This window comes from Mytilus trossulus, chromosome 9, assembly GCF_036588685.1.
Source record: "Mytilus trossulus isolate FHL-02 chromosome 9, PNRI_Mtr1.1.1.hap1, whole genome shotgun sequence".
Classification (NCBI taxonomy): domain Eukaryota; kingdom Metazoa; phylum Mollusca; class Bivalvia; order Mytilida; family Mytilidae; genus Mytilus; species Mytilus trossulus.
Window position 1 is genome coordinate 2,860,152 of NC_086381.1, and position 26,960 is coordinate 2,887,111.

Genomic DNA, 26,960 nt, shown 5'->3' on the forward strand with positions numbered 1-26,960 from the left:
TACCATTGTTTAAGTAAAATAGTAAAGCCTCGTTTGGAAGTAGGGTATACCATGGTTTAAGTAAAATAGTACAGCCTCGTGTTTAAAGTAGGGAATACCTCTCGGAGTGTTCAGTGTAACCTTTGTTTTTCCTAATAGTTTCTGGTTGTACGTCGATTTAAAAAACAATGTAAGTTTTAAATTATGTCAGTACCGAAACACGGACTACTATAGTACTGATCAGCATGCGAGGAGTTACACGGGAAAATTCTGTTCGCCAGCAGCGATATCGATCGAGGAATAACAAATGAAAATACTATTGTACAAGATATTTCATGATGGCTTCTTCTTTGTCCATTATCGTCAGGAACGCTCAAAAGTTGGCCAAATATTTGAAACCCAGAACGCATTGAATACGTGTGGAGCAATATGAACAGAAAGGCCTATAATGATACAATAGTTTCGGGATGCAATAAATTTGTGTTCGTCTTTTTCTCGTTTTAGCCATGGTGTTGTACGGTATATTTTGATGCTTCTTTTGAATAGTAATTTAACATAGACGTGCATGATACACGCGTAGGACATTTAGTATGCTAACGTTAGTTATTTTACCATCTCTGCGAATGTTAAAGTGGGTGTTGAAGTCGTGATCCTCTCAGTCGAATTTGACGATCTCGGTTTGATGGCGGCTATTAAAGCACAGCTCCTTTAATTGAAATCTTCCCTACCTGTGTCAATAAATTAACCTTACAAAATTAGAAACTGTAAAGCTTTTGTGTTGTCTTTATCAATAAGTATTATTAAGATATGAACTGTTTATAGACCTCTTCTAGCTTTTCTCCTTATTATTTTGCAATTTAATTTAATCGGATATAGCCAATCTTGATACTTTCTTCGATAAGCCTACAAATTAAAAGTACAAATGGATTCCGACACAAAAAACAATAGGTAGGTGTTAATATATGAACGTTTTATCATATTTTGACGCTTTTTTGTGTCACATTTACCATGCTGTCAATTTTGTATTTTTGTGATTTTTCTCAGTTCTAAGAACAAAATGCATATTATTTCATCTTTTTTTATAAATGATTGAAAAAGTACATATCTAAGAAATTTGAAAAGACCAAAATGATATTGGATGTACATGATTCTTGTAAAATCATTTTTTGTATCCCTCACCCATTTTCTCAAAATTTCACTAAAAATACAGACTTGATTGGTCTGAAATTTGAAACTGAATTACTCAAATTCCATTCATTGCAAATACACAATTTTTTCACAGAGTTATGTTTGATTATAATCTTTTTAAAATTCATTGATATTTTCCATTTGTATCACATGTTTTGGAAATAATTCAAGAACGAAATTTCAACTAGACTGAACGAGACTGAAAAGTCAGAAGAATACATCCTTAATTAAGTGGCTGTGAACGTACATTGTATCTTTAAATAGTATTATTACTTGAATGTACTTGAGTTTAGAAATTTATATTTATACTGTTTAAATGTGTTTATAAAACAATTTGTATTAATTTCCTTATGATAATTTAGAGAAGTGCTTTTCCTGTACTTTTTAATTGTAATTATAAATCTACAATACATTGCTCTAAGTATTCATTTCTCATTTCAAACTAACATCATCAATTTGCTCCATTATCCTATCAGCCTGATGAAATCGAGAATGGAAATGGGGGAAATAACAAAGAGACAATAACTCAAACCAAAGAGCAGACAACAGCAGAAGACCACCAATGGGTCTTCAACGCAGTAACAAATCACTCACCCGGAAGTGGGCCTCAGCTGGCCCCTAAATAAAATTGGGTACTAGTTCAATGAAAATGAACTCTAAGCATGCAGCTGAAGACAGTAAAAGGGGGATATTATAAAAATGTATTATACACAGAGTTTAAATAAATGTAAACTGCTCAGTATATTCTTACACAAGTGCTGTAATATTATGTTGTACTATTGTATATAATTCTGATAAATTTGGGTTTACATCATATCTAACTGATTGCGCAGTAACACAACTGCACGGCAAGTTCGACATTGTTTTAAGAAGGAATTACGGACGATTTAAGTTAAGAACCTACTGTTGTCCTTGTACATTATTATACAGAAATGAGAGAAAAGACATATATACTAATCATTATAATTATAAACAAGTTTCCTTATATCTATGCAAATGCGAAATGAACTCGAAATTACAAGGAATACACACTGATATGTTTCAATCATAACAACTTGTTTTTGTATCATCAAATATATATATGAAGAAATAAATGTTATAACATATGAACAATCAATAATTTAAAATACGCTGATGCATATTGATTAAACATTGAAAGACTTGGATGAAGTCTTGTCCTTGTTCGTGTTGAGCCTGATAGACCCGGATATTGGCCAGCCGTGTAGCCTCGATGAACAGGGTATTGTCATACTAAACATTATAAATGACTACAAAACAAAATATTGGAATTTTCATTGTTCTCCGTATGTTGCACATGTTCTGCAGGTAAAACTTCTTTAACTGGCGATTTATTTCCTGTGTCACTAAATTGTCTTTTTTGAGCGGGAGTATCTGGTAACTTTATATTTGTCGTAAAAGACGTCCTCCCAAAACCAAAAGCTGTTGTAACATCAAATCGCCTTTCGTCACCTGGGCCTGCTATTTGTTTATAAGTTGCCCTGCTATCTGTTTTTATATCTGAATACGAATTGGCTGTCCTTGGTGATGAGTTGTCTGTCCTTGGCGATGAATTGTCTGTCCTTGGCGATGAGTTAAGTGACTGATGAAAATCTTGTAAATCCTCTATTATATCGTCTAAATTATCTCCTTCATCAATATGAGGAATGTAGCCATTTTCAGTGAATGTATTTGGTCGTGGATCCCTATGATAAATTCCACTTCCAGAAAATGGAATATTCCTTTCCGGTGCAGACATGCGCTTTAATGATTTATGAATACCGGAAATCCAGAGACGTCCACTTGATTTTGATATTCGGCTTTTTCCAACTAAAACGTCATTTTTATGTTCAATTCCAATAACATTGTTATTGTCTGTAATATCGGATTCGGATTTTGATTTGCGGTCGAGCGGAAAATTGCCATTCTGAGCTGTGATTTTTGTAGTAAATAACTTAACAGTTCTTGCACTGAGATGTGCCTGAAATACAAATAAAAATAGTAAAAAACAACGCCGATTTAATCATGTTTTTTTTTCTAAAAACGTTATTACTTTTTCGAAGTTGAAAAAGGTGCATACATGTATGTTCATGAATTTAGTTGTACTCTACATAAGAACATGCCTGTACTAAGACAGGAATATGACAGTTGTTATCCATTAGTATGATGTGTTTTGTGCTTATGATGTTTCCATTCGATTAAGGACTTATCGTTTTGAATTTTCCTCGGAGTACGGTATTTTTTTGTTATTTTACTTTCTACTCGTGAGTCATGGTTTATCATTGTTATTTTAATCTAATCGATAGTCTTGGTTTATCATTTTCAATTTTATCTAATGGTAAGTCTATCTATATTATTTTAGTCTAATCGTTAGTCATGGTTTATCATTTTTAATTTAATCTAATCATTGTTATTTTAATCTAATCGTTAGTCATGGTTTATCATTGTCAATTTAATCTAATCGTTAGTCATGTTTCATCATTGTTATTTTAATCTAATCGTTAGTCATGGTTTATCATTGTTATTTTAATCTAATCGTTAGTCATGGTTTATCATTGTTATTTTATTCCAATCGTTAGTCATGGTTTATCATTGTTATTTTTTTATCATCGTGAGTCATGGTTTATCACTGTTATTTTAATCTAATCGTTAGTCATGGTTTATCATTTTTAATTTATTCCCATTGTATACGTAAGTCATGGTTTATCATTGTTATTTTAATCTAATCGTTAGTCATGGTTTATCATTGTTATTTGTTTATCATCGCGAGTCTTGGAAATATTTGTAACGACTATTTACCTGATGTTTGAGTCTTGTACCATTGAGTTTGTGTCTTTGGTGATATCTGACGATAGAATCTAGGTAAGGATACGGCTGATTGTCCATATAATACAAGTTATCCTCGTAGTTTATCCTGTGATGCTCAACGTAGTTCTCTGATCTGTAATAAAAAAAAACAATAAAATCTGTTTTCGGATGAAAAGGCAAAACCGAAGTAGAAAGTTGCCCACATATGTTTAAGACTCGGGACAGTTTGAGCTGTTTTAGTTGGTCCTTAATATACCTGATGACTAAGTGGACCGTTTTATAACAGTTTAGATAATATCAAAATGCATTTCATACAACACTGCATGGGTCTAACTTAGGCAGTTTTATTAGTTTTGGTACTTCCCTATTGTAAGTTTAAAAGCTATCAAACGTTTTCTATTGTTTTCTTTCAAAACTTTTGGTCCAATGCGAAATTGACGATACTTATTCCAGAAACACTTATATATCAAAAGTTTTTATATAGCATAATGAATTTCCTTGATTTCAACTGTCACATGGGATATGGACCTATAATAATAAGTTTAATTTGTTGACATTATTGTTCGTTATTTTAATATTCCAGTATACCTATATATACAATGTATAATTTTTATTTTAGTTAAATGTAAACTCTCACATGACTTCCTGGTTCCAAATCCATTCAAAATTACTCAAGTGAAATATTGATGTTTACTTTGTATAGATATATACACTCAGTCAAATTTGTATATTTTAGTATTTATAGTAATAACCACATGTGTTCACAAATATGTGTGGGTATAATATTGTTCTTGTTTTGTTTACTTAAATTTTAAATTTCGAATTTTAGTTCGTAAAACAGTTGTCCATTGAACATTATAATTCAAATAAAATAAAAATGAGATACTTAAGGTTTTTCTTTAATTGTTAGTTATTACACTTGACGGGTTGTATTTAACTTGATGGATCGCTTTAACATATTCCTCTTGCGGAACTAAATTCATTGTGAACTCTGATTGTCATCCCGATTCTGTGTGTTTTCAGCCTCTAATTATGGAGAACAATGCCACATATTATAACGCAGTTTCGGTGTGGAACTCGAAGTTATCGAAAATCTTGATTCCAAACAACATCATATTATCACTATACATATTTTTTGGAATCATTGGGAATACCACTGTTATAATAGTTTACAGATTTCGAATGAAGAAAAAGTCCGAGGACAGATATTTTATTCCAATATTGGCTGTTTCGGATTTAGCGGGAGCTACGGTTTGTGGTTCGTTCGGAATTGCACTGAATATGATGCAGACAGAATTTTACAACAAACATTTATGCAAGGCATGGTGGTTTTTTGCAGCTTTTACGACATATATGTCTATTCTATTGTTACTGATTATCGCAACACAAAGGTATCTTAAAGTATGTAGACCTAAAGGACATCAAATGAAACAATTCCATAAACGTTTAGCGGTAGGGTTGTCTTTATGTCTCGCTTGTGTATTAGCCGCACCGACAACCGCTTTGTATGGATCTGTTGATTTTCCGAATGCGGACGGGAGTGTAGTAGGTGTGCGATGTAGCAAGTTAAAGGAAGTTAACAAAACGTTGACGCTACTGTATGGCGTAATTATTATTGTTATCCTCTTGACTTCAATGACCGTCATGATTTTTTTCTACAGTAGAATTGGGCATAAGGTATACGTTCATTTCAAATACAAAAAAAGTTCACATTCATCTGATAAAGAACAAACAAGTTCAAATATTGACACAGAAATGAACACTGTCTCGTCTGTCATTGTCAGTGACGGACACAACACAGAACACAAGGAATCAGAAAGAGAAAAACATGAACCGGAAGTAATAACAACTAAACCTAAGTCAAAGGTCAAACATTCAACAGGAAGTTCTGATATAAATAAGAGGCTTGTACATAAATTTACAATTATGTTTATGATGATTACGATAGTATTTCTAATTTGCTATATTCCTAAGGTAATCCTGATAGTGATTGAAGGTCTTAATCCATATTTCTGGCAGAACTTCTCCGACAATGAACGACCCGGAATTCTATTTATATATAGAATGTATATTGTAAACAACGTCATCAATCCGTTTATTTATGCTTTTATGGATATCGATTTCCGAAAAGAGACCAAAACATTGTTCAGCTTCAAAACTTTAACCTCGTGTCTAAAATAAACAAAAACGTTGTTCACATGTCATGTCTCTGAAGAAGACAAATCGTTGTTTACACGTCATGTCTGAAGTAGACAAAACGTTGTTCACATGTCATGTCTCTGAAGAAGACAAATCGTTGTTCACACGTCATGTCTGAAGTAGACAAAACGTTGTTCACATGTCATGTCTGAAGTAGACAAAACGTTGTTCACATGTCATGTCTGAAGTAGACAAAACGCTGTTCACATGTCATGTCTGAAGTAGACAAAACATTGTTCACGTTATGTCTAGTAAAAAATGTCTGGGTTTTTTTCATGTCATGCTTTAAGTAAAACCATGCTATGCACATACGTCCAAAGTAGATAAACCATTGTCTTCATGTTGTGACACACAAGTTGTCTTACATGTCATACGTTGTAAAGACAAAACTTGTTTATTCCACGGTGTGTCTATACTAGACAAACACTTTGTTTACACGCTATGCCTATGATGACAAATATTTTTTTATATGATATGCCTGAAATAAAAATACACTTTGTTTAAATGCTACTGGTATGCGCCTTTTAGACAAAAATGTTTCGGTAAATGTTATGCATATAAAAGACAAACATTTATTTACACGTTATGCCTGAAGTAAACAAAAACTTTGTGCATACATGTTATGCCTATAAAAGACGAGCACGTTTACTTTCTATGTCTGAAGTAAACATAAATGTTTTGTACATGTTATGCCTAAAATAGACAAACACTTTGTTTAAATGCTATCTTGCCTGAAGTAAATAAACACTTTGTTTACATGCTATCTTGCCTAAAATAGACAAACACTTTGTTTACATGCTATCTTGCCTAAAATAGACAAACACTTTGTTTACATGCTATCTTGCCTGAAGTAAATAAACACTTTGTTTACATGCTATCTTGCCTAAAATAGACAAACACTTTGTTTACATGCTATCTTGCCTGAAGTAAATAAACACTTTGTTTACATGCTATCTTGCCTGAAGTAAATAAACACTTTGTTTACATGCTATCTTGCCTGAAGTAAATAAACACTTTGTTTACATGCTATCTTGCCTGAAGTAAATAAACACTTTGTTTATATGATATCTTGCCTGAAGTAAATAAACACTTTGTTTATATGCTATCTTGCCTGAAGTAAATAAACACTTTGTTTATATGCTATCTTGCCTGAAGTAAATAAACACTTTGTTTACATGCTATCTTGCCTGAAGTAAATAAACACTTTGTTTATATGCTATCTTGCCTGAAGTAAATAAACACTTTGTTTACATGCTATCTTGCCTGAAGTAAATAAACACTTTGTTTATATGATATGACTGAAGAAGAAGAGAACCACTTTGTTTCAGTACATGAAACCTGAAGTACACACAAACGTTTTAATCATGCCTAAATTTGAAGTAGACGAAAATTAGCTGTAATGCTAATGAAAGAGCATTGAAAGTTTTTATAGCTTGTATGCTTCTAATGACATTATTAAAATTATAGATCTCTACATAGTAGATTGAAGACAAAAGAACATTTGTTATTTCAATGTCCCCTTTATAATCACTTGAGATAAGAATTGTTTGATAAAAAATTTATAAGTTGTTAAAATTTCGAAAAGTCAAGCACAAGTGCCAAATTTAATTGGCTTTTTATTCAAGAAAACGTAGAGTTATTGAAAATTGTTGTTATTTATATTAATAAATGTTTCGAATTCAGAGAGCTGTCAAAATAGTACAGATATGTTTTTATGTAACCCGTTGAGAATATAATATTGTTATGGGTTTTTGACTAATATGTTTATGGTAGTTTAACATCTTAGAATTATATATGATGTATATCAACATGATTATGACAATTACCAAAATCATCGTAATAAATTTCTTTGCTCTTCATGGGCCCTTTAATTGGAATAGTATTTATCTTTTCTTGTCATTGTACGAAAGTTTTAGAAACTCACTCATCGAAGGCGGATTTAGGGAGGCCAGGGGTGTGGGGGTCTACCTTTTGAGGGTAAAATTTGGATATTATATAGAAAATCACTGAAGCGTGACCGCCAATGGGTCTCCACTTATGACAATTTCTAAATCCAACAATATTGGTAATTTTCATATTTGACTTTTTTGTGCTCTATCTGTTATTTAACATTTTGATTTCAGTCCAACTGATTTATGCAAGAATCTGAATACATATAACGGGAAGTAATCCAAACAAAATCAATTAAACTCATTTAAAGCCAATAAATATGTTTATGATGATATACTTTTCAATTTATTGTGATAATGTCAACTATAATTCAGCATCCTTTCAAAAGAAGGGCGGAATACACAATGTATCTTATCCCACAATATCAAATAACTGATTTAATTACGGAATACACAATGTATCTTATCCCACAATATCAAATAACTGATTTAATGAACTCTTCAAACATGACAGTTATGTGTTAATTTTACATAAACTTAACAAAAGCGTGCATATTATGTAAAGCTACAGTGTTCTCTCCTCAGACGTGAACAATTCCAACCAACATTTGGAATATCAAAAATTTATCAATGATCAGACATTGATTTTATTATGATTAAACATAAAACCAAGTGTTGGAGACAATAATATAACAAATGTATGTCCCATTTATGTGCATTATGGTTTCTGGTCTGTGCGTCCGCTCGTCTGTTCGTCCGTTCGTCCATTTGTCCGTCCGTCTGTTCCGCTTCATGTTAAAGTTTATGGTCAAGGTAGTTTTTGATGAAGTTGAAGTTCAATCAACTAGAAACTAAGTACAAATGTTCCCTATGATATGATTTTTCTAAATTGATGCCAAATTAGAGTTTTAACCCAAATTTTAACACACATAGAAAATGAGAGTGCGAGTGGGACATTCGTGTACTATGGACACATTGTTGTTTGTATATACTTCTATTATGCTGTACCATGGTTGACATCTGGTGTTATATCAAAATGTAAATAAGCAACAAACATCATTCATATATGAACAGCTGTTCACTAAAAAAATATACTGAAAGGTTTTTAATGCCTTTTCTTGTGTCGATGAAAATTTTAAAAAGAGATAAAAACTTAGTTGAACTTTATTGCTGATATGAAATTAGAAAAAAAATTCTTACAAAGACAGTAGAGGTCTTTGATAAGATATTTATAAAAGAGAAGGAGAAAAACTTTTGTCGGAAATCTGTATGTATCAATACTGTGTATCAATATAGGATTAATGTGTTTTAAGAGGGACGAAAGATACCAAAGGAACAGTCAAGCGCTGTATTTAATTAACTGGTAGCTAAGGTCTCGGTTTCGCTACTTATTTTGTTGGAAATCTGCTGCACTAAACCTTTTCCCATCCTTTCCAGTATAGCGTAGACAATTTTCTATAGTAAAACATTATACTTCCAAGTTAGAACATGCCGTTTCGTACACGTGCTGTCAAGAGATATATATCCTGGGACCAGTGATAAACTTGATCATATAAAACAGTTGTCACCCAACATGTAATAATGTTATCTGATGTATTGATATAATGTCTACTGATAATAAATCTTCGTCCTGTGTAAATACTGTAAGACCTTGTACTAGGTTTATTTTATTTTTATATTCAAAGTGAGTGTACCCGGTATTTCAAGTGATCTTATGTTTTATAGCTATTACATTTTTCGTCAGGTATTTCAGACGTTTTGTTGCAACCTCAAGACATTTTTCATCGAAAAAAATAGCAACGTTCTCGTTTGAATTGTTTTACATTTGTCATTTCGAGTAGTTTTATAGCTGATTATGCGGGTTGGATTTGCTCATTGTTCAAGGCTGTACGGTGACCTATAGTTGTTAATTTCTATGTTATTTGGTTTCTGGTGGAGAGTTGTCTAATTGGAAATCATACCACATCTTTTCTTTTTCTTTTAAAAAATAAAGGGAACAAAAAAAGTTCTAATTACACAAGAACCCTAAATATAAAACGATGAAAAGCGAAATGTATTATTTGTTATGAGTCGTACGGGTTTATCGTTTAAAATACACTTTTTGGAACTGTCCTTGTATGCAGTTTTGCAATGTCAATAACAGTAGATGGGTCGTTTCAGCTTTCTCCTTTTTTTAAGATTTTGACTACAATACCACTTCAGCATGTTACGTTCGAATTGTGATTAGAAAATATAATTCAATTGGTCTCTTTTGTCGTGAGTTTTGCACGTTATTGAAGGCCTTTCAGTGATCATAGTTGCTTTCATATACGTCATTTTGGTCTCTGGTGGGTAGATGTTTTATTGGCAATCATACCACATCTTTCTATTTTTATGCCGTTTAAGGATATTTCCTTGTTTATTCACCACACAATTGAAATAAATAATTCTGTAATTTGAAAATGTCAAGAGTAACCAGATGTTTTCCGCTAGGAACTTATTACAATAAATCATACTGTAAACATATAGACTCCCGCATGTACAAAGGTAGTTTACTTGACAAAGTTTCAAGATTTCTCATTTACTTTCGGTTTTAAGTGCAGACTAATTCCTATCTTAAGGAACGATAGAGTTTTGAAAGACAGACTAAATAAAAATGATATGAGAATTGTTTTAATGAAGATAACATGTGCTTTTAAGTAAGATACAATTTCTTAACTTGAATAAAACAAATAACTTTTGCAATTGAAATACTTCATCAAAGATAGTTGTTATTTGGTGTCATTTGGTCTTATTGACTTCTTGTATGTTTCCAAAATCATATGGTGATGACTTCCTGGCTATTCAATTTCTACAAATTATTTTTTTGAAGGGACGGATTTTGGTTTTAATGTTCAGTTGAAAGACAGATTTTTGTGATCATGAAACTGACTAACGTTAAGAATATAAAAACTGTTACAAACACTTAAAAAAATATTCATACATGATAGTTTAATTTCTTTTAGCAATCAACGTTTTCTAAATATGATTTGAATATTTGGTTTAAGACAAAAATATATGTGAACTAAGATTTTGTTATTCCTCATCATAAGTTTGATATGGTCTGTCGTATTGATAATCAACATACAATTAAGTATGTTCGCTCATTTTGTTTTGATTTTTTGTCAGATATTTGGAATCCTCTGGATTTAGCCATGTAGTTCCATTAAGAAAATATCCCGACTAACCCCTACTTTTCTTTTTATAATAGTTTTGAAGAAAACATATTGGAAAATCCTATAAAATCCTTGTTATGTTTTGTATTCCTTTTGAAAGAAAAAAAGTGACAATGTAAAAATGAGAATTATTTCCCGCCAAATTTCCAATGGCTTATATATCGAAAACAATGACACGGACCCCTAATTGTTTTCTGATTTTTGAGCTCCTTTAATTATATACTATCAATTCATAACAGTCTTTTAAAAAGTTTGTTATTTGGAAACAGAGAAGCGAACATCCTTAACACTATAAAGATACATTATATTTGCTTCATCTGTGATTATCAGATTCATAATCACATATTTGAGAGGTACATTCTCATTGGTTCTTACCTTAATGAAAGATACATCCTATCAGATTCATAATCACGATATAAAAGGTACGTTCCCATTGGTTCAAATCTTAATACTGATTCAGCGTCGTCCTTACTAAACAATATAGCGCTTAATCTGCAAAGAGAAAGAGACATTTATAATTAGATAACGAAGAAATTATTCACAAGCATGATATGTTGCTATTTGGTAAAACATTTTCAAACATCAAACATTCGGCGTGTATTTTTTTCGTTTTATATGACTTTGAGCAACACAATTACATATAAAATGTAAAGTATGCTATCATCCGCTATCCTGTACGCATCTCTACAAAATGTCAACTTTAAATTATAATAGTCGGCGATATCACGATGTATTTTCTGACAAATACAACAACTGGAATATAACGTCGACTTTGTTGATATATAAAACTATCTCCGGAACATTGTCTCCTTGATAACTTTAAAATATGTGCAAAAGACAATCCCAATAACAGATTAATGCAAATCTCGAGGCAACAAAGAGTTGACCAATTTGTAATTAAACGCTTAATCCCCAGTCGCATTCGTTTAAGTCGGTCACCGAACAATCTTTAGTGGTATGTTGTATCCGCCGTATTACGAATTATACAGTGCACCATACACTTGCCCATATGCACAATAGTTTAAGTGTAATGTAAATCTCTATTTTGTTGTTATAAATAGTATTTACTTATATCCTTTGGGTTTAGAAACTCTCAAATCAACGAGATAAGAGAACAAATTGTAAACTTTCATCGTTGGTCCATGTCAATAAAACATAATGATAAAATACAATATGTATATCAGATGATTTCTGATAGTATAGGTCATAACCAGTCAACCAGTTAAGGAAGACAATTTACATAATTAACATAATCGTTAGGTCAAAATGTCCAAATATCGTCGGGTCACTGCTTATATTATTATAATAATATGATGTTTCGCGTGAGCAGCTAAAAAATCATATGCAACAGTGGAGCGGAGGGGTAGGTATATTACAAAATGATATTAACTCTGCCAATCGAAAGGCTGGTCTGATTAAATACCTACCCTAATATCCTAATACTTATATATTTAAAATATTATTAAACCGAGCATGATACTGTCTAAGACAGTTTTGGAAAAGAAGGTTAGTAAACGAGAGGCGAAAGATACCAGAGGGGTATTCAAAATCACAATTAAAGTCAGTTTTGAGTCCGAAAGTAAAAAAGTGAAGAAAGTTGCCTGTGCTTTAGACTTGTATAACTTGTAGTTTGTCAAGTATGAAGTTTACCGTACAAGTCAAGTGTGTTCACTTGTAGGGTACCACAATGCATTTTAAAGAAAAGTCGAGCCTTGAAGGGCACCAACATGAATAGGACAAACGTGAGTCTGTGTTATAAACTTGTAAGGTGCAACAGACTAATTTGTAATAGTATATACATTTTAATTAGAATAGTCATATATAGAATATCAGAGAACGCAAAGAGCAGTTGTACATATGTTGGTTCATTGACGTTAATTTGTGAAAGGTTATTTGTTATATATATTTTGTAGATAGAACAGTTTGGATCCAGTATCAAACTGGTAACGAACTCATTCTAAAATAGAAATAGACACGCTTACCCTGTGTTCATATTAAACAGGATTTTGAACCTAATTTTACAAAATTTTCTTTGGGGCATAACTACAACCCCCTAGCAAGTTGTTGCTCACTTTGTTTTAAGATGTATTTGCTTTCCTTTCTCCAGTAAAAAACTCAAGTAAATTAACAGAGCACTTCTATCTACAAAATATAAAACGGATCTTGACCATTAACCAGGGCCGCAATTTCCTGTAAATGCATGGCCCAAGGACTCCGTATTAAAAGACTATACATATATATTTATATACAGTTATGACTTGCAGCGTATTGGATTACCCCACAAAGCACTCATGTCAAATGTAAAACATGGAAATAATTCATATAAAGATGAAGACCGATGAATTTTATAATTTTCCAAAAAGGGTTCGGTGGGCATCTACACTTTTAAAATATGATCCTTCGCACAACATGTACACAGGGTAGCGTGTCTATTTCTATTTTAGAATGAGTTAGTTACCAGTTTGATACTAGATCCAAAATGGTTGTATTTACAAAATATTAAACAAGTTAATGTCTGTGTCATTTTGGTCTTTTGTTGATAGTTGTCTCATTGGCAATCATACCACATCTTCTTTTTTATATTTATTCATAAATTAACGTAAAGGAACCAAAATATGAAATATGTACAACCATTTGACAACTGCTCTTTGCGTTCTCTAATATTCTATATATGACTATTCTAATAAAAATATATATACTAGTACAAATTTGTCCTAGGTCAGGAACAAATTAGTCTGTTGTACAATTATTTACCTTACAAGTTTATAACACAGACTCACGTTTGTCCTATACATGTTGATACCCTTCAAAGTACGACTTGTCTTACTGCATTGTGGTACCCTACAAGTGAACACACTTATCTTGTACGGTAAACTTCATTCTAAAAATGTACGCACGGTCAACGCTTTTACAACCCTATAAAGTTACAAAAAGAAGCATTCAATACTTATAATTACATTTTTTAGCTAGGATCATGGAAACACGATTTTTATCCTGTTTTAATGAATTCACCTGTGCACTTTATTGTGGGACCTCGTGTCATCATGCATGATAAATGTAATTGTCTCATGCAATTGTTTACGGAATAACATGTGATGTCATGTTAGCCAATCCGAATAACGTATTATAATGAAACATACATCTCATGTTATTATATATATATATAAAGGTTCAACTTGTTATAAAAAGAAGGTCGATATATTTTACGCTTTCAGAGTAGTAATGTGGTATTGGGGAGATCACTCTCATAGGGAAACATGCTCGATTAAACATGGTCAATAATGAAACCGTTATCGCTGTATATCACAGTATTTTTTTCAAAATATATTTTCGATATATATGTCGCGAACAACAAACACGTCTAATTCTTCCATTTCGACGGAAGAAAGAAACATCAGAACAAAATCAAAATTGCTTTCCAAAGGAATGCAGGAATATGGAAATACATAATTACTTGTATTAGTATTAGACCTATTAAATAATTATAGTGTGAACAAATACAAATGCAGTTTACACTTTCGATGGTAGAGCCGACTGTAAAGGTTAAATGGTATTGTAAACTACCACATGTTTAATGAATTTCAGGAACTTGCAATGTAAAAAGTAAAATCACAAAAAACACTGAACTCCCGAGGAAAATTCAAAACGGAATTTTCCTGATCGAATGGCAAAATATTAAAAAAAAACACACACATCAAACGATTTGATAACAACTGACATATACCTGACTTGGTATAGTCATTTTCTTATGTAGAAAATTTAGTAAATAAAAATGGTTGAATAAAGTAACACTAAATATACTGAACATATAGTAAAATAATGAGAACTAGACCAACTATGATGAACTCATACAAGAGTGTCAAGGATATATTGGTATTTCTTCAAGCTCCATCGTTTGCCTTTATACCAGAAATATTATAATCAGTATACAAGATATGTAGTTACATTGATCGAGCGTGGGATGATAGTAATGATTAATTTGATTTAGTTGTTACTTTTAACATACGTAAGTGTGTCACAGATGTCTTCTTATATATAGATTAGTCAGGACTCTCAAGGGGTATACGCCCTGCAATCCCCACAAAATCAAAGAAATATATATGTTCATATTTCCTTAAATGTGATAGAAAATAGACATGATCAGACATAGGTATTTCTTGAAAAAGTTGATGTTGTATTCATGTGTCATTTCACCAAAACAATATATTTTAAACTTTGGTTTTCCAGTTTTTCATGTTTACAATGTAACGCAAACGCCTTGTAAAAAATCTATGTTTCCAATGTAGTCTTAGCGGTCTGAGCTACTTCCAACAAATAACATGTAAATATTTCTTAGTGATACACATGTATATCTCTGGGGAGTTTCAATTTAAAAATGAGTTAGACGACAATAAACCCCATGAAAATAACAGGTCTAACTTGATGACTAACGAACCTTATATGAAAAGACTGAAGAATTGTTTGTGAGTAAAACGTTGAGTTTACACACCAATAGTATCCATAAAAATCACCATTATCATACTTATCATTCAAATAAAATGCGTTAAAATAAGTCATTTTCAAATATTTCGTCACTTTATTAATAAAGCTATTTAGACTGTAGAAATTTAGATAATCCATTGAAAAATTCATTAAGAACACTAACATTTATATTTGTTAGAACAGTAATATTAGAAGAGAATTTATAAAATGGAACAGCTATGATTCCCAAAACAGCTATCTTTTCCCCATAATACAACAAGTAATTATAAACATATCAATCTGTATATATATGACGATGACGTATATGTTTTTTTTGTTTCCAATCAATTTTGAACACTCAAGAAACTTACCGTGTAGTTATTGAATTAAATTTCATTATATTCCAGTTTATTTTAAATCCACATTTCTAACGTTAATTCTTAACCGTACAACTGTACATCTGAATACCATAAGACCATATAAATTCCACAGATGACAACAATGGTCATTTGTCATCACATTCCCAAATCTTTATTGATTTTTGATCATAGGGAATACATATTCTGTGACACACAGGGATCAAATACCTGAGTAACATGTGCCAGGGTGATAATGGGTCGTAAAGAATAATAAAACACATGTACTTGATCTTGTTCTTGTGAATGGTCAACACCTACTGACATAGTGACCGGACGTTCTGACGTTTGGATATAAATTAAAATACATAAACAGTCATTGTTTTATGCGGATATAGCTTTTTTATGTGTGATGGACATTTGGTATGTTTATTGGAGAGTATATATAAAGATAGGTGGAACTAATCTCTAAGAAAATCGAATGATACTCGTACGATATTCTGATATTTGATCATAATGCAAAATTTCAATTACAACCACACAAACGTAAATAGTAAAAACTAAAGTCGTAACGGGATTGTAACAGTTTGCTTAAAAACATTTACTGTTTTGTAGTAAACACATAATACCAAACAATATAATAGAGCCACATCCTTCCTTGGATTTGTTGATACACCACACAATATAAATATAACCCCACCCTTCCTTAGATTTGATGATACACCACACAATATAAATATACCCCCCCCCCCCTTTTTCTTAGATTTGTTGATACACCACACAATATAAATATAACCACACCCTTCCTTAGATTTGCTGATAAATCGTTAATCAACAGTTAGCCACGAAATGATTTGCAGCGATAAATCAATAGATCGAATTTAGTCAGAATGGTAGTCACTCTATTCAGAAACAGAACTGAACAATAATAATTTTTAACTGAAAAATATTTTCCTTTTGTTTGTTTCGTGGTTTTTTTGTTAGTGGGGTGTGATTGATTTCCATATCAAACATATCAGCCGTGGTAGTGGTTAGTGCATTTAACTACCCACACAAAGGTTCCTGGTTCGATTCCAATACATGAATGAAAATTTCAGGGACTGAATTTTCGGCTCTCCCTTGACACCATTTGCGAGATTGGTCTTGAGGGAACAACATATAAATGAGATTAAATTTAAAAACAAAACATACAAGACTAACAAAGGCAAGAGGTCCCTGACTTGTTGGGACAGGCTCAAAAATGCGGCGGGGTTAAACATGTTTTGTAAGATCTCAACCGTACCTCCACACTTTTAGTCAATATAGAATAAACAAACACAGTAATAAAATTAACGGTACCAATTTTCTTGCACCAGATGTGCATTTCGACAATACATGTCTATTCAGTGATGCTCGTGGCCAAAATATAATAGTAATATACGAACAGTAAAACTCAGTCTCAAAGAAGTCCGAGTCCGATATTTAGAATAGGTTTAAACAGAAGAAACTAGGCAAAGTATTAATGATCAACACAAATTAATAAAGGATACCTAGCTGTTACATGTACCAGACCCGAATTAAACTGATTGAAAGCTTGTGTCCTCATCACATAAAAATCAAGCACAATTCCTCACGTTGGGAGTTTAGTATCATACATTAAAACATACAAGAAGAACATAACCCGTATCATGCCAACTACTGGTTTTAAAATAAATGTGTGTTATTTCTGATGCAGAGCCCTATGAGTGAATCACTATTCAATTTTTAAAAAATTACCTGACAACAGTATGGTAACGACCATACCAAGTCCAACAGAGCATTTTTTTCAATATTTTTTATTTTTAATAAATATCCTTAACCTTTATATTTTTTCATTTTGAATTCTTATTTTGACGATGGACCTTTGATAAGACGTCAACAAACTATAATTAATTGTCTAGGTTTGATCAATATGTACGATTTTTATGTAGAATTAGACTTGAAATGCAATGGTTTGCATACACAAAATGCAAAAGATGCCAATACACTAACACCAAATAATGACAGATTCGTCAATAAACGGCAAAATAAACATACTAACGGACAGTTCTTATAACCTGAGGTAAAATACACAAAAATGCATTAATTGTTGTCATATATATATTAATATACAGATAAAAATATAAACATGATGATGGACAGCCGGAAGCCATATGTATATATCTGTTTGTTCTCTATGTACCTTAACATAATGTCAAACTGTTCAATGATCGAATATACTAGTTTTGTACCTGCAGCAACTGGCGGATCCTGGGGTTGGGACCCCCCTTATTTGGGACTCTCAATGCATTTGAAGAGGTTCATATGGTTAGAACTCCACCCACACTCTCGTTATCCTGGGATTGGATCCCCTTTTAAAAATTGCTGGATCCGCACCTGTTTGTGACTGAGATCTCTTATTAGACCCCAAGAAATTTAGTATTTTTTAAAGTGAATATATGTAAAATTATTTTCAATTTACTGTGATGATTTGAATCCTTCTAATGCAAAACTATGAGAATTTGACATTTAGCGATAAAGCTGATTAATATTTGTATAAATCAGCAACCTTTTGATTAAATGTCAAGACCTATAGTCGTCTTAAGTCTGGTTTGACATTGATAAAGCCTAAGAAAATATTAAAATGTTATCAGGACACTCATATGTTAAAATATTTATTATTATTTAATTATAAAACTTTTGCCAATTATTTTTAAATACTTTTTTGAAAAGACACACGCTACAGTTATATTTTTGGTGTCCTGTTTAAAAACGTTCCCGCATATATGCCATTTTACAACAAACAGTTATCTTTTAACTTGAATAGAATAGAATATCATATATGCAACTAACAGTCAACTCAAATTGAATACAATAAGATATTAACAATAAGTTATAAGGTAGTAAATATAAGGAGACTAAAATCAAGGTAAAACCAAAACTTAGGGAATTGCATGCACTCCAAAAGGATAAAAAATAATCTACAAAACGAATACTTAGACGTACTGATAACCGAATTTTAAAGCATTTCCAATTGATCTAATGTATTTCTTTAACACACATTTTTTTCGAAATTGTTCGCAATATGGTATGATCAATTTAAAGTTACCTATTTGGGTTACCAGGGACTTTTCGGCTTGCATAAATGCAATCCAAAACATATTTTTGCGTGTGATTTTGGTAAATACCGGCTAAATAATGCCATAGTTTGTAACATTGTATGGAAGCCCTTATGCCTTAAACAATGGACAAATGTTTTGAGACATCGGAAAAGGTATACCATAATGGACCAAAAAAGAATACATTTTTAGCTCACCTGTCCCAAAGGGCCAAGTGAGCTTATGCCACCACTTGTTCGCCATGTATACCATAATGGAACAAAAAAGAATAAATTTTTAGCTCACCTGACCCGAAGGGCCAAGTGAGCTTATGCCATCACTTGTTCGCCATGTCGGCATGTTCGCCATTGCTAAAAATAGAACATAGGGGTCAAATGCAGTTTTTGGCTTATATCTCAAAAACGAAAGCATTTAGAGCAAATCTGACATGTAGTAAAAATGTTCATTAGGTCAAGATCTATCAGCCCTGAAATTTTCAAATGAATCAAACAACCCATTGTTGGGTTGCTGTCACTTAATTGGTAATTTTAAGGAAATTTTGCAGTTTTTTGTCATTATCTTGAATATTATTAAAGATAAAGATAAACTGTAAACAGCAAAAATGATCAGCAAAGTAAGATCTACAAATAGGTTAACATGACCAAAATTGTCAATTGACCCCTTAAGGGGTTATTGTCCTTTAATGACAATTTTTCACAATTTGTTCATCATATTTGCTAACTTTAAAAAAAAACCTTCTCCTCTAAAACTACTCAACCAAATTCAACCAAACTTCAACTGAATGATCAGTAGGGTGTATAAAATAAAGTTTGTGTTTTATTTTCTATTTCGTCAAAAAAAACATGGCCATCATGGCTAAAAATAGAATACAGGGTAAAATGCAGTTTTTGGCTTACATTGTATATCTCAAAAACTCCAGCATTTAGAGCAAATAAGACAAGAAGTTAAAGTATTTATTAGGTCAAGGTCTACCTGTCCTGAAATTTTCAGCCGAATTGGGTAACTGGTTTTTAGGTATAATGCCCCTGAATTGATTATTTTAAAGTAATTTTGCAGTTTTTGGTTATTATCTTGAATATTATTATAGATACAGATAAACTGTTTATAACAAAAATGCTAAGCAAAGTAAGGTCTACAAATAAGTCAATTTGACCAAGATTGTCAATTGACCCCTTAAGGAGTTATTGCCCTTTAAAGACTTTTTTACAATTTGTTCATCATGTTGACTTACTTTAAAAAATCTTCTCCCTTGAAACTGCTGTATTAATTTCAGCCAAACTTAGGCTAAATGAGTTTCAGAGTATCTAGTATAAATTTTATATTTTATTTCCTTGTATGTCAAGAAACATAGCTCCTATGACTAAAATAGAACATAGGAGAACATTTTTTTTATTTTTTTTGCTTTTGAAGAAAACAGGACGATTAAAAAAAACATTTAAATAAATTGAAAAGCCAAAATAATCATTGATGAGAGATTTAACCAAAAAAATTAAGGTGGGCGATTCGGGCTCTTGAGAGCCTCTTGTTTCATCAGTTGATCGTGAGGGCATTCTGGTGTATGTTTGTCAGTTTGTCTGTTTGTATACCTTGTCGACTCTAAATAAAGCTAATTAATCATTATTATTATTATTATTATTATTATTATTATTATTATTATTATTATTATTATTATTATTATTTTTATTGCTGTCGCCTAGATTTCCATTACGTAACTTTTGTGTTGGGATTGTAACCGATCTATAAATATGATAAATACGCGGACATTATCGAATGCAAAAAAATAATCCTTATCGCTTTTTATAAATTCATTGTTCAATGGATACTCCTAAAAATATCTATTTAGAACATAAATTAATAATATGAAAATGTTTTGTCGTTAGAAATATACATAAGTAAAAAAAAATATATGCATAAGCACAGAAAACGTTTGTTAACACATGAAGAAGAATTATATCTCAAGAACGTTTGCAGTCTCCAATGCAGAGTTATCAGTCTTTGCTCTCTCTCATGTACCGATAACTCTGCATGGGACATTGAACGTTTTGCGGGAAAATATTAATACCTACTGAAATCCAATCTATTAGAAAAAAAATCGAATTATTACAGAAAAAAGTAAAATCACAAAAATACTGAACTTAGAGGAAAATCAATTCGGAAAGTCCATAACCACACGGCAAAATCAAATAACAAACCGCATCAAAAACGAATGGACAAGAACTGTCATATTCCTGACTTGGTACAGGCATTTTCAAATGTAAAAAAATGGTGGATTAAACCTGGTTCTATAGCGCTAACCCCCTCACTTTAATGACAGTCTCATCAAATTCCGTTATATTTACATTGATGCGTGCTTGTTTCTACCATGCACCTGCACCTGCACTATTATTACTATAGTGGAATATAATGATATACAAATGGCTGAAAATTATATATATAGAGATTATTACATTGATACAAGTGGATTATCGGATTTATCCAATCGAGATAGTTAAATTATCAATTTTAAAGTCCGAGCCCCGGCTTTTCCCGTTTCCTCCCCGAGGAGTTTGTGCATTATATTTCATATTTGATAAGTTTAAAAACTACGAGCAGGGTAAATATATATTGTTTCTATAAAAATATATAATAAAATTTTATGCTAGCTGCTTTTAATGTATAGATTTAAAAGGATAACGATGGAAATAACGTTAATATACACAGTAAGTTCCTGCGCATGTGTCAAACCTATTTGTTATGCTCATTAGAACACGGCTTTGTTTACAACGTGTAATAAGGACGTCATAATAGAACACCTGTTAGAATATTTTGATCATTTCAGGGAGCTGAGAAAGGTTATGACCTTTGACTCAGCCAATTATCTTCTGAGATCACCGGCAACCACACGTTGATTAATTTTTTTTTATACAATGGGTTCGGAAAGGGATATATGTCCATAGAGTTAGAGAAATATATATATATGCATGTAACTGTAACTGTAATATACATATATTAATATAATATCATTATAACAATAAACCAGAGTACACACTTTTGTATCACTACAATATAATAGTTTTAACAATGAGGTTGAATTTATCATCCACGCACGAACTTGTCTCAGAAAAACATATGTCTGTACTTTAACCTCAATTAAAGGTATAGAGATGTGATTTTTTTCTGAGACAAGTGCTTGTGACCATCCACAAGAACTTGCGGTCATCCGATGTTCAGTACTTTAGTACTTTGATTTTTAATAGACGATACGAAAGATAAAAATAAATAGTTTAGAGTAATTCTGTTATTTTCAGTTTTATGTATTGAACAAAAAACAGGTCGAAGTAAGAAGTGTTTAAACATTACTGGTGTACTGAAATTTATTTGAAAAAAGAGGAACTTTCTCACGATTTATATGTGGGTTGGCTCTCCTTTAGATACACGTAGACACTGGATGTTTTATCTGAAGTTTTATTACTTAATGTAAACTCCATGTTATTTAAAACCGCGTTTTTTATGGTGAATTGAGACAAATCATGCTACATAACGTGTTGTGGCTTAAAATGCTACCATAAATCTTTTTAAAATAGGTGCATACATTTCAAATAGTTTAATTGTTTTATATGTTATCCTTGAAGTCTTTTAAAATATGTTTGATGTGGAGAGATTTTAATAAAAAAATTAAAATTGTAGATCTCACACTCATTCAAAATGTCACAATAATGGATACATACGACTCGATCGGTTGAATATCGTAGGATTACAGATGTACATGTAATACGATTATTCTTGAGTTGATACACAGAAACACCAAAACGGTCAACTAATTCGTCAAATGCACCGTGAAGGTTACATATAGTGTATATTTCTGTTGTACTCAGTACTTGCGTTTCTGTTTGAGTAGGGTTTTTTTGTGTGTGTCAGGAGCAAAACCCTTGGTAATGTAGTCCGTATAGTGTGAATTTGCAAGTGACAAATGTAATAATTGAGCCTTTTGATGACGTGCGTTGTGGCAAAGTGTACATGTATGTTTACTGCTTAGAAATGGGAATTTAACAATAAGAAAATTAACAGAACATGAAATGACGTCACAGAGCTTTAAAAATAGGTTCTTTGATATTCGAGGATACCTCCTAACATATCACAACAAAAAATGACGTCACAGAGCATCAGTTTATGATGTTCTCTTTGATATTCAATAGAATTGGTGTTTGCTTTTAAAACGCCATATACCGGAGGACACCTGCTAAGAGTTCACAACAAATAACAACAAAAGAGGGCAAAAGATACCAGAGGGACATCCAAACTCATGAATTAAATATAAGTTAACGAATGACGTTCTTGTATGAAGTCAGTCTCGTAAGAATAAATGAACAAGTCGACAAAATGGGACACAGTTGGTTCCCATGGGAAGGAGATAGTTTGATTGCTTTTATCTTTGAGTCAGAGTGATTTTTACAAAGTAGGAGTTATTCCTCTCTAAGACAAAATACTTGTTTCTACGATGTATGCAGTAAGAGTTATGATCAGCGTTCTCTGTTTGTAGTGAGAGTAACTGTATGTGCCTGTCCCAAGTCAGGAGCCTGTAATTCAGAGTATGTCGTTTGTTTAATGTGTTACATATTTTGTTTCGTTCATTTTTAAAAATAAATAAGGCCGTTAGTTTACGCGTTTGAATTGTTTTACATTGTCATTTCGGGGCCTCTTATAGCTGACTATGTAGTATGGGCTTTGCTCATTGTTGAAGGCCGTACGGTGACATATAGTTGTTAATTTCTGTGTCATTTTGGTCTCTTGTGGAGAGTTGTCTCATTGGCAAGCATATAACAACTTCTTTTTTTATTATTAGTTATATAGTTATTGTGTAATCCCATTTGGCCCTTAATTCTGAAAGACAGATAAATAAATCAGCATGCCTTCAGCATTTACATTTTAGTTTAAGGTTATTGTTTTGATCAATTAACTGCTAAAACTGTTAAAACATTAACACATATGTGCAATACTAATTCTTTATTTTAGTACGTATGTAAACGTTAGATCTAAATTACCACTTCGTAGCCTCAACAGAATATGCAAGTACATTTATCAAATACTTCGAATGGTTGGAGATTTATCATTCTACAATTCGTAATAAATCTTCGAATGAAAGGTATTTAGTATTCAACATCCCATAAAATGTCTTCGAATGGTATGATATTCTAGGAGGAACGACAGATACCAAAGGGACATTCAAACTCGTAGACCGAAAACAAACTGACAACGCCATGTTTAAAAAAGAAAAAGACAAACAGACAAATACCAGTACACATGACACAACATAGAAAACAAAGACTAAGCAACATGAGCCCTACCAAAAAAAAACGGTTGATCTCAGGTGCTTCGGAAGGGTAGGCAGATCCTGATCCATATGTGGCACCCGTCGTGTTGCTTATGTTATTTAAATCCTATTAATAGTCTTATTCGGTAGGTCACATTCGTAAAAGGGGAAAGGGATTGTAGTTCCGATATAAGGAACACATCCGATATCATCTGTGAAACGGTTATTCCATAACGGTCAAACATCTCGTGATGGCGTCCGTAAAATTTACGAATGTGTGTTTTCAACTGCACCATTTGGAACTCTTGGTTTAATAGCTTCCTCGTGAGCCGCAACCCTCTATCTAGGAAATCATGATAGGAAATACAAGCCCGGGATTATTGTATCAATTGGGAGATATATACTCCGTATGTAGGCGCTGTTAGAATTTTGCTACATAGAAATGGAAAGTTCACAATTGAGAAACTGAAATCATCTCTTTTGTCGTAAAGTTTTATTTTCAACCGACCCTCATTGTCAATTTCTAGATGTAAGTCAAGATATGAGGCATACTTAACTGTATATGTAGCATCCTTTATCTGTAGTTACCGGTATATGGGAAAGATTCGTTCAACATATTTACCAAATCTTGAATTATTTAGTGAGATAACATCATCTACATAGCGGAAAGAAAAGTTAAAGGCTGTTGCTTACTTCTTATCTTTCCCTCCTAAGAAGTTCCTGTATGAAGTCAGCATCATAATAATAAAGAAAAAATCGACAAGAAGGGGGACGAAATTGGTTCCCATTGGAATTGCGACAGTCTGCTGAAAAAAAACGTCCTCCAATCGTAACAAATATGTTGTCAATCAAAAAATCATGCATTTTGATAATGTCAGTTTCAGAGATTTTTTTGTTTGAATCAGAGCACTAGTGATACTTTACAAAGTAGGATATTTCCCTCCCTAAGACAAGATAATTGTATCTACGTTAGAGGACTTGTAATATTCGACATCTCATTATATTAAGTCTTCGAATGTTAGGAGATTCATAATTCGATCAAAAGTCTCTGTTATTATCTGAAGTTAAGAACACCTAAAGACAAACATCAAAAGAGAACTGCCATTTTTGAGCTGCTACCAATTCACATGGGTCCTATCTGTTCGCGATACGTCAAGAAATCGGAAACTCCAGCTGTATAAATATTTTTTGTATGTGCATGGGTGTTGTGATTAAATGGATTAAAAGGTGCACACTGAATAAACAAAAAACATATATGTTTGATAAGGTGTCAAATATTGATGCAAAGTGTATGTAACTCACCTAGCGACATTTTCGTTAGCTGCTGCACTGATTACGACCTGTTTGCTGGCTCCAAATCCCATACGAAAATATTGATATACAAAGAAATATGATTGTCGATCAGCTGTCTTTCGATATATTTTCATTCAGAAATGGATTTCGTCACTATTGAAACATGCTTGTTTACTTGATATCCATATTTATAAACGTTTCACATCAAATGATGGGTAGGGTACATGTTCTTCTGACAACAATTCTTAGTTTCGTTCCTCACCATGTATAGCTGAAAACATCGTACTTTTTACAAACAACTATCAAAGAATTATTCAAAGTATTTTTCGAACAAGATTAAACTGCTTCTTTGAATTCCAGAGGTTCATAAATCATGCCTCGATTTAGAAGTCCTCTAACCGCACCTTGTCTGTTCTGGAAACCTTCCATAATTTACCTCGCAACGCAAGCTTTAATAACAGAAGGGGGTATCACAGAATTATTGACATTAGATTTACATACAATATATATCTCGTAGTTTATCGTTTTTTCTCCTTCACGTTTAGTTATGTAAACATATTGACCGATTTGTTGTACGGTTCTAAATCACTTTGATTCAATATTAAATCGTTCATTTATTCACTATCAATACACATTTGTATTTTTCTACACATTTAGTTGATGATGATGCATCTTTGTCCACGTGTTTTAATTTAATTGTCAATTTTAACATTTGTGTAAACTTCTATGTGATTAAGACGTTTCAAAATGTCGACATCTGTTGCGCTTTGAAAGATCGAAAATCAATATTTACCTGAATTTTGTAGATAAGTTAATCAAAATATCCATTGTATGATTCGGATAACACTAAAGATGTCCCATACATGAATAATACATTTACCTGATCTTACCTTGTGTGTATAGATATCGATTGCTGTCCAGAACGTGCAACTATATTATTGATGTATTTATGGCCAATGTGTCAAAATATCACATTCCTGTAGGTGCGAATAATATCTAACTGGAATAATAGAAAGCAAACCCTCCAATACAGATTTATATTTAGCTTAATATTAATTAATACATTAACAGCTTTAGGTCATAGTTTTCTGCACTTCAATACACTGTACGTAAAGAAACTTTACTTAATAATCTTAATTGGCTTTCCGAAAACTTTGATTTATATTCTAGCGAAACTGGTAATTTGCGGA

The 26,960-nt window shown here is 32.1% G+C and overlaps 1 protein-coding gene across 2 annotated transcripts; it reads right to left on the minus strand.

Annotated features, from left to right (window-relative positions):
• Positions 1-1,157: 1,157 nt before the first annotated feature.
• On the minus strand, positions 1,158-26,654 carry LOC134684721 (uncharacterized). 2 transcript variants are annotated; one of them, XM_063544027.1, is made up of 4 exons: positions 25,780-26,654; positions 11,630-11,746; positions 3,964-4,105; positions 1,158-3,145 (listed from the first exon to the last, which is right to left on the minus strand). In XM_063544027.1, exons 1-4 carry the CDS (start codon positions 25,902-25,904, stop codon positions 2,426-2,428), a joined length of 1,104 nt encoding a protein of 367 aa, XP_063400097.1. In that variant the 5' UTR covers positions 25,905-26,654; the 3' UTR covers positions 1,158-2,425. The 2 variants fall into 2 exon arrangements, with proteins under 2 accessions (XP_063400097.1, XP_063400099.1); XM_063544029.1 differs by lacking the exon at positions 25,780-26,654 and adding an exon at positions 16,087-16,378.
• Between the last annotated feature and the right edge of the window lie 306 nt (positions 26,655-26,960).